General features: G+C 53.9%; 2 protein-coding genes across 2 annotated transcripts; both read left to right on the forward strand.

The window, feature by feature from the left end:
* Positions 1 to 7: 7 nt before the first annotated feature.
* SAMD1 (sterile alpha motif domain containing 1) lies at positions 8 to 1811 on the forward strand (the record flags this gene model as incomplete). Its single annotated transcript, XM_007469057.1, has 5 exons — positions 8 to 214; positions 634 to 928; positions 1019 to 1115; positions 1214 to 1325; positions 1474 to 1811. Coding segments are annotated over 5 exons (870 nt in total), but the record flags the coding sequence as incomplete, so codon positions are not given.
* A 1596-nt stretch (positions 1812 to 3407) lies between these two features.
* Positions 3408 to 6360, forward strand: CUNH19orf67 (chromosome unknown C19orf67 homolog). Its single transcript, XM_007469058.1, has 6 exons — positions 3408 to 3742; positions 4434 to 4575; positions 4693 to 4793; positions 4880 to 5065; positions 5407 to 5541; positions 6006 to 6360. Exons 1-6 carry the CDS (start codon positions 3408 to 3410, stop codon positions 6157 to 6159), a joined length of 1053 nt encoding a protein of 350 aa, XP_007469120.1. The 3' UTR covers positions 6160 to 6360.
* The last annotated feature ends 2721 nt before the right edge of the window (positions 6361 to 9081 follow it).

A 9081-nucleotide genomic window follows, 5' to 3' on the forward strand; every position in this document is an offset into this window, starting at 1 on the left:
GCCCGTGAGCCTGCGGGAAGTCGTGCGCTACCTCGGGGGCAGCGGCGGCGCCGGCGGCCGCCTAACCCGCGGCCGCGTGCAGGGGCTGCTAGAGGAGGAGGCGGCGGCGCGGGGCCGCCTGGAGCGCACCCGCCTCGGAGCGCTCGCGCTGCCCCGCGGGGACAGGCCCGGGCGGGCACCATTGGCTGCCAGCGTCCGCGCGTCGCGGAGCAAGGTGAGCGCGCCGCGGAGGGGGGCGCCGCGCGGTGGGCAGGTGCGGGCGAAGTTGGTAGCGGGGCGCGAATCCCGGGAGGAACCGGGCCGCAGGCGGCCGGGGCTTTGCGCTTCTTCCCGGCGGGCTGGGCGGGTGGTGACCTTGGCAAGTGACTTGATCTTCCCCAGCCTCAGTTTCCTCTGCTGTAAAACGCGACTTAATAACAGTAGCGACTCCTTGGGGTTGTTGAGCGAGTTTAATGAGATTTGGCTACTGAGGGCTTTATTAACACAGAGCCTGGCATGGAGTGAATGTGTAAAAGTTAGTCCGTGTTGATATTAAAGGTGGTAGTGAGGCACACCACTTGGTCCTGGATCCCAGGGATCGGGCCCAGGGCCAGAGCAGCTACTAACCTTGCGTGCCTGTGTCCCTTGCACCAGAGAGGTGGGGAAGAGCGAGTGCTTGAGAAGGAAGAGGAGGATGAGGATGGTGAAGATGAGGATGATGAAGACGAAGTGTCTGAGGGCTCCGAGGTGCCCGAGGGTGACCGTCCTGCAGGTGCCCAGCACCAGCAGCTTAATGGCGAGCGAGGCCCTCAGAGTGCCAAGGAGAGGATCAAGGAGTGGACACCCTGTGGACCCCACCAGGGCCAGGATGAAGGGCGGGGGCCAGCACCAGGCAGTGGTACCCGACAGGTGTTCTCCATGGCTGCCATGAATAAGGAAGGGGGATCAGGTAAGGACCCCGCTGGGTTGGGGAGGGTGCCTGGTGGGAAGGAACCGAGCCCCAAGACAAAACCACAGGCATATGCTTTTTATTTCCCAGCCTCTGCTGCCACTGGGCCAGACTCCCCATCCCCCGTGCCTTTGCCCCCAGGAAAACCAGCCCTACCTGGGGCTGATGGGACTCCCTTTGGCTGTCCGTAAGTTGGGGTGTGTGAGACACAGGGGTGCCGCCCAGGTGTGTATCACAGAACCAGAGGAGCATCACTGCTCACTGGTTCCCTTTGTTCCAACACAGTTCTGGGCGCAAGGAGAAGCCGGCTGATCCTGTGGAGTGGACAGTGACAGATGTGGTAGAGTATTTCACCGAGGCCGGCTTCCCCGAGCAGGCAACAGCTTTCCAAGAGCAGGTGAGTTCCTGACCCTCAGCTTAGCCCCAGCGTTCCAGGGCCTTAGTGGGGGTGTGTGCTCTGACCCTGCTCGCTTGCGCTCTCTCTCTCTCTCTCTCTCTCTCTCTCTCTCTCTCTCTCTCTCTCTCTCTCTCTCCCTCCCACCCAGGAAATCGACGGCAAGTCTTTGCTGCTCATGCAGCGCACAGATGTGCTGACCGGCCTGTCCATCCGCCTCGGCCCAGCCCTGAAAATCTACGAGCACCACATCAAGGTGCTGCAGCAAGGCCACTTTGAGGATGACGACCCCGATGGCTTTCTAGGCTGAGCGCCAAGCCTCACCCCTGCCCCAACCCATTCCAGTCCCCATCTTACCCAAGACCCCCAGAGTCCGGGAGCTGGTCGGGGACACCCTCAGCCCTCATAACAGATTCCAGTGAGGGGACATTCCTACTCATCTTTTCCCTGTGTCTCCCCAACACACACACCTCTGGCCCCCAGCACATCCTGTACTCCATGATAGAGGAGTGTCAGGTGGGACAGGGCCTACTCATTTCATCCCAGGAGGCCAACCCTTCCCCTCACCCAGTCTAGGACATTTTTGGAAAAGTAAAATGGGGGCTTCCCATCTTCCCTAGATCCTCTTCAGTTCAGCCAGATGTTTCCTATATAAATGTTTTATTCTGTCTGTTCATTTTGGTGGGTGGCCGTTCCTCCCTCCCCCACCACCCAGGCCCCTTCCCAGTCTGTCCCTGGCCTCCAGCCCCTGGGAGCAGCTGGGAGGGGGACCCTGGATCTTCCTTACCCCTCTCATTTCTTTCTGTTCATTGTCGCTCCAGCTGGCTGTATTGCTTTTTAATATTGCACCGAAGGTTTTTTAAATAAAATTTTAAAAAAAGAGAGACGAAAAACATGCCACGGCGTCCATTTTATGAATGTAGTCGGGGACATGAAGATCCACACCAGCCTCCTGGGAGTCTTGGGTTAGGACAGAATTGTTTGAGGAGGGAGACAGGTAGTGAATGGGGCTGCCCCACAGCCAGCTAACTGCTCCAGGAGGACAGGAATATTTGCTTCTTCTGCCATCTCCCCATTCCCAGAACAGCGCCTGGGCACACAGTAGGTGCTCAAATATTTGTTAAGTGACTAGCAGTTAACTCTAGGCTTTACAGGCATTCTCTGGGTTCTCACCACAGCCCCATGAGGCAGGGCTCGTGAAAAAATCCACTTTACAGATGTGGCAACTGGCTCATCACAGCAAAGATGCTTGCTCAGGGTCACACAGGGTGCAGCCTGACACCTGTCTGAGTTCTTTACGCAGAGTCTTTAAGTATAATTAATGTGTTTGGCTTCATAGCTCTATTATCTGACAACCTTTGCATGTTACAAAGAATCCAGCCTACAACTGTTGCGGGCAGGGATCTGTTTTGGGCCCATGGTAGGGTCTCCAGGCCTCCTGGCCCTCTCCATAAAAGGGGCAGAAAGGACTGGGGCCATCAGATGAGATCATGGGATGGGAAAATTTTTCCAAGTGAAAATTTTTATTATTGTTAGTAACAACCACTACATCACAAGTGCTACTAAGTTCTAATGCAGTTTCTCAACTCCATTAGTTTTTTTAAAAAATATACAGATTCCGTGTCCTGGGAGTCAGAGACTCAGCGAGTGGGGCGGGGCCGTCCTCGTTTTCTATACCTGCAACCCTGGGGTTTGGACGCTCGGTAGAGACCCCTCCTCCCTAGGAAACCGCCTCAGAGAGTCAAGTACGCTGGCCCCAGGCCGCACCCCCAGGACACTGCCGCGCCAGCAGCGGCCCAGGTCGCCTCCCCCGGCGCGTACCCCACGGCCAGGTTCCGGGAGCGCGCGTGTGCGCGAGGCGCCGGCCGCGCAGCGCGAGGCGGAACGGCTCGCCCCTCCTGCGTGTTGAAATTCAAATGAAGTGAACTCCCTCCACGCAGCGCCGGCAGAGAGGTCGAGGCCCCGGGTGAGATGGAGGGGGACGCGCTCCCAGCCAAGTCCGAGGTACCCTGGGCGGGGTCGAACCTGCGGCCAATGTGAGCAGCGGAGGCTTAAAGAGCTCTGGTCCCCGCCTCCAGCCGCACGATGGCAACCAGGCAGTGGTTCTTGGGGCCGCTCCCCGCGGGCCCTGGGGAAACGCCGCTCCCGGACGACTTGGAACCTGGGGTACAGCCCTGCGAAAACCCCTCATGGTCGCCTCCCACTGGCCGACCTGGGGACTCACCCCAGGCGGAGCCCGAGGATATTCAGGGGCAGCTGCCCAAGGCCTCTACCTCTACGCCTTTCCCTGAGCCTCTGGCTCCAAGCCCCGGGCCCGCCCCTCCTCGCCTACCCTTGGACACCATGTTCAGCCCCATCAGCGAACAGCTCCGTTACCTGATCAAGAAGGCAGATGATTTCCAGAGCTACTTGCTCTACAGGTGATGTTGGACGGGGTCCTAGGTTCTACCCATGGATAAGGAGACGGAGAAGGGGATAACAAAATAGGTGACACACACTAGATTTGCAAACTCAGAAGCATTAGGAGCCAGAGGAGGTAAATGAAGCTAGCTGATTAGCAATCCAATTTCGAAGAGTTATGAGGACTGTGGAGAAATTTGGGGTTAGGGAGTGCGGGCTATTATGTGGGCCCTTGGGGTTGCCAAATCGCTAGAACTCTTATCCCACTTTGTAACCATTGGCTTAGGATTTGAACCCTGGGCAGGCTAAACAAAACCTATCTGAGCAAGATTTGGCCTACTGGCTACCAGTTTGAGGCCTCAAAGGATAATATGATTCCCAGACCAAGGGAAAGGGGACTGTGATTCTCATATATCAATGTCCATGGGAATCCCCTGGGAGGTTGTTTAAACCCTATAGATTTCTGGGCTTCACCCAGGGAATAGTAAGTCAAAGTCAGTCTTGGGACTCAGGTGTCTGCATTTTAACAAGTGTTTCAAATGTTTTTGATGCTGGTGGTCCCGGAAGATGCTCTGAGAAAGGCCTGACACTGGGGGATTTGGTTTGTAGTGGGGGTCCGGGTCAGGGATACAGGTGGGCAGTGAGTGGAATGGGAGAAATTGGTGGGGGAGCCAGGGACCTCAGGCAAAGGCCCCCTTCTCCCTTCAACAGGGACCGAGTGCAGAAGGAACAGCTGGCGAAGGCCATGCCCACCTTCTTGCAGATGTGTGAGCCCTACTTCCTGTACCTGGAGGCAGCTGCACGGAGTGTGCCCCCCATCTTTGGAGCCCTGCAGGAGCTGATCCGAAAGAGGGTGTGTGGAGCAGGTTTCCTAGACCCTATGCCCCTTTCTTCATCCCTCAGGCCTGGGAGATGGGGAGGACGCTCATGGCAGGCCAGCTAATCACATTATGCCCCCTCTTCCATGCAGCTGTTGGAGATCTCCCAACAGCTGACTCTGCGCCTGGAACAGCTGGTCCTTATGTATGCATCATTTGGGTTTGTGAACCTGGAGGAGACTGACCCCCTAAGGTAAAAGGTTAGGAGACTGGGATTGGGGTCAGGGGTGGAGGAGTCCAGGGCATACCCTCATTCCCCACTCTCCCATCTCCTGCCAGCATCTCCTGTTTCTTCTGCGGGAGGTTCTCCATCAGTCCTTCCCACGAGGTGTCCATCTTTAGATACTGTACCCCTGCCGCCTACACCGCCAGCCGCTTCCCCCGATACCTCTATAAGAAGATGCGCTGGAACCTGGAAACCACCCCAGAGTCCAGCAGCCAGGGGCAAGATTCCCGTGTGGATTAGTGAGTCCCCTTATGAGAATCAAAGTCCCCCCCTCTCTATGGAGAATGCCAGTTTGGGCCACTGAACCACCACCATCAAAGCATGGAAAGCCAAGCAGGAAATCAAGGACCTTTGAAAGGTCATCCCCACCTTTAAAAATATATATATGCCCCCATCAAAATAAAAGCCCTCATCTTAAAAGTAGGCTGACAGTGAGAAAAAGCCTCAGTATTGAATCATATCCCTACCTGAGAACTTGAAGGCAACTTCTGATGAGTTTCCACCTTACCTCCAAAATTAAAACCCTCCAACAGAAGTTAGGAAACTGCTCACATTTAATTGCTGCCCCTTCCCCTCCCAGCTACTTCCTGTGCTATAGAGATACATGGGAAGACACAGGCAAGAGTCCAACCAACTCTTGCCCCCAGATTCAGAAGCTGTGGTCCATCGGCCGATGGGTGCCCCTAGGACCAGCTGAGGATGACCTTTATTCATGGTAGGAGCTAGGGCTATGGCAAGGTGGGCGTGGGGTCTGGAGGGAGGGGCAGCACCCAAACAAACACCATCTACCTCCCCCAACACTGTTTCCATTGGTAATAACGATAGCATTTTATTGTGCCCTGAAAAGCGCTTTATGCAGACTCGTGTAACAACCCACTGAGGTCTGTACTACTAGCCCCACTTTACAAAGAAGGAAACAGGTGCTCAGAGAGGATAAATTACCTGCCCAAGGACACACAGCTAGCTGAGTAATTGGCCAGGTCAGGGCCAGAGTTGTTCAGCCTCCCAGAGCCATTACCCTCTCTGTTTCTCATCTACAAGAAAATCACTTTCCCCCAGGGTTTTTCCCACCCCTAGCTGAAACAAAGCCTCTCTCAGCCACAGCCTCTCACTCAAGGGGAGGGGCTCCCGAGTAGCAGGGGGCGCTCACATCCAGGCCTGTCTCTCCCCGGCCCCCAGGATTTTGTCCCCGCAGCCTCCTGGGGACTACGAGCAGCTGCTGACCATCGGCTTCGAGGAGCCGTCGCACATGCTGGCCACCGACCTGCTGGTGCAGATCCTCACGGGCCAGGCAGGCACGGCCCGGCCCCCGAGCGCCGCGCAGGAGTCTTGAACCTGGAGAGAGGGTGGGAGCTGGAGCTTGACAGTTCCAAACTCCAGGAGAGGGAGTAGTGGAGGGGCTCACTCGTTCTCCTAGTGCAGCTCCGCCTCGCCTTCCAAGGGGCCAGGCCGAGCTAGCCCGTCCGCACTGGGTCCGGCCCGGCCGCGGGGCCCTGCGGGTGGACACACCGGTTTTATGTTAAATAAAAGAAAGAAAGAGGTCACAGGCTCAGCGTCCGTTCGGATCGCCGCTCCCCTCCCCTTGGGGAGAGGGGGCCCGCCCACTCGCGCGGCCTTCTGGGAAATGCAGTCTCTGGAAACAAAACCATAGTCCACCGACAGGCGGACGGAAGCTTAGAGCATGCGCAGAGGCGCGCATGAAGCAAAAAGGGAAGTAGCTGCTCCCGTCAACAACCGGAACCCAGAAAACCTCAAGTTTTGGGTAGCCGGGAAATTCAACGCCCACTGTGGGAAGGGACGCAGAGCCACGCCCACTCTTATGTTTTGACCCGGAAATTATTTTCCTGTACCGAAAAAGACTATATTTCCCAACGTGCCCCGGGAAAGGGCCAGCCGTCAGTTTCCTAAGAGCCGAGGTTACATCTTTTCTTCCAGCTTTTCGGTCTTGTCTTGTGCAGGTCGCTGTACCCCCTGGGGTGTCCGGGGCGCGGGCTGGGTGGGAGAGCCTGGAGGCAATCCAACTTAGGGTCGCTAAGCCTCACCCCAACCTTGGACTGGAGAGAAGACAGGGGTTGAAAGGTGAACTCGCCTGCCGAGAGCTACGGCGACCAAGTGGCGGAGCCTGGACCTGAGCTGGGTTCTTCTGATAGCAACTGGTCACTTGCGAGGGGAGGGGTGTCCTTGCTGACCCGGCTGTCACTCAGCTGCGAGCAACCCCCCCTTTAAACTAAGGGACACCTTTTGGTTCCCCCTAGCATTTTCAGAGTGGGAGGAGAGACTTGGAGCCCTGCTTCATGGAGCAAAACACTCGCTTACCTAATAGTCCCTGGTACATAGTATTATCATAAGTATTATGATTATCCCAGTTTACAAATGACAAAAAAGAACGTGAGAGGCGAAGTAAATCAGGATTGGACCAAAACCCTTGTTCATTCAGGGTGGGATTGGAGGCTTCTGGTGACGGTTTCTGACTGCATCAAGGATTTTTTAGTCCACAACCCAGGTCTGAACGGGTCCAAAGGGGTTCTGAAGTTCCCTGACACGGATTTGAGGCCCCCCCACCACCATTGTTTAGACTAGCCCAGTCCAAATAGAAATTTAAAATGAGCCACAAATGCGAGTCACATATGTAATTTCAAATTTTCTAGTAGCCACATTAGAAAAATAGAGGTCATAAGTTTAGTGATATTTTTAACTTCATATATCCAAGATATTATTACAACGTACAATCAATGTAAGAAATTATTAATGAGATATCCCTCTTTTTTTGTACTAGGTTTTAAAAATCTTTTGTGTATTTTACACTTACAGCACATCTCAGTTTGGACTAGCGACATGCAGATTTAATCTATCTCCCTTAAGACAAATCCACAAGCCACTTAAAACTAGATTTCTGGTGGGTGGTGACAACACTGAGAGAGGAAGGAAACAGGCTGAATTTCTTGGGTCCTGTCTACACCCATGATTCTCTAACTTTAGAATCATGTGGAGGGTTTGGTCATTAAGTCTGGGATGGAGCCCAAGAATGTATGTTTCTTACAAGTTCCCAAGTTATGCTGACGTTGCTCGTCCAGATACGACACTTTGAGAAATGCTAGCCTACATCGACCTCATGGCTCTCAAACTTGGCTCCATGTTAGAAGCACCTGGGGAGCTTTACTGATGCCAAGGCCTCTATCAGATTCTGATTTATTTGGCATAAGGGTGCCTCAGGTAATTTTAATATGCAAGAAAGTTAGAGAACCCAGGCCTACACTTAAGCAGTTCTGTCAACTCTACATACTTAATTCTTAGCTCCCCTACCGGGGATTAAGAACAGGTTCTTGGCGTTTCCATTTTCCACTTTGGCAGTGCTGGCTCTCCTGCTTTTCTCTCCGTACCTCCCAGAGTCACGGTCAACCATGTGGTCAGTGTGCTGATGATGGGGTCAGGGGTGGGTCCTTGGGCTGAGCTACTGTTGGGGTGCAATGCTGTGTGAGCTAGACCCAGGGCATGCAGAATTGGACAAATCCAGGAGTTTAAACAATGATTCTAAAAGTCTTTTCTGGGTCTCAGTACACCTCTAAGAAGCTGATACACTAACACTGCAGGATATACTGCACAGATGCAGTCTTACAGCTTATCTTGAATCCCATCCAGGGGAGCCTTGGACCCCTTGTCTTGGGACAGAGGGAAATTAAGGAGGGCTCGCCAATTGACAGCCATAAGCCCTACTGCAAACAGGCGTTGCTTGCTGTCCCCCACCAATTAAAGTTTTCTAAATAGTCACAAAGTTTGGCAGATTTCTCTTCTAAAGCCTGGGCTTCCAGTTGCTTTGGGGTTTTTCTGTTTGTTTGTTTTTTATTTTTTTGGCCGCACCATGGGGCTTGTGGGATCTTGGTTCCCAGACCAGGGACTGAACGCAGGCCTTGGGCAGTGAAAGCACAGAATCTTAACCACTGGGCCACCAGGGAATTCCCTCCAGTTGCTTTTGGAAAGCAGAAGCTTGACACCACTAAGCTCATTCACTCATAGCACTGGTGATATGGAAGAACACCTACCTGCCTGTTGAAATGAAGCATTTGTTTTACAGCACACCCTGTCTCTCACTTAATATCTGCCTAAGGTCTGTAGGCATGTGAGGTTTGCAATTGCTAGGCAGATTATAAATGGCCTTGCATGCCCTACTAAGGAGCTTGAACAGATACCACTCCCTTTTTTTGTAGCCATTGTTTATGTCCCCAGGGCGGGAACAACCTCTTATCACCTCTGTCTA

The sequence above is a fragment of the Lipotes vexillifer genome, unplaced genomic scaffold (genome assembly GCF_000442215.2).
Source record: "Lipotes vexillifer unplaced genomic scaffold, Lipotes_vexillifer_v1.1 scaffold1699, whole genome shotgun sequence".
Taxonomy (NCBI): domain Eukaryota; kingdom Metazoa; phylum Chordata; class Mammalia; order Artiodactyla; family Lipotidae; genus Lipotes; species Lipotes vexillifer.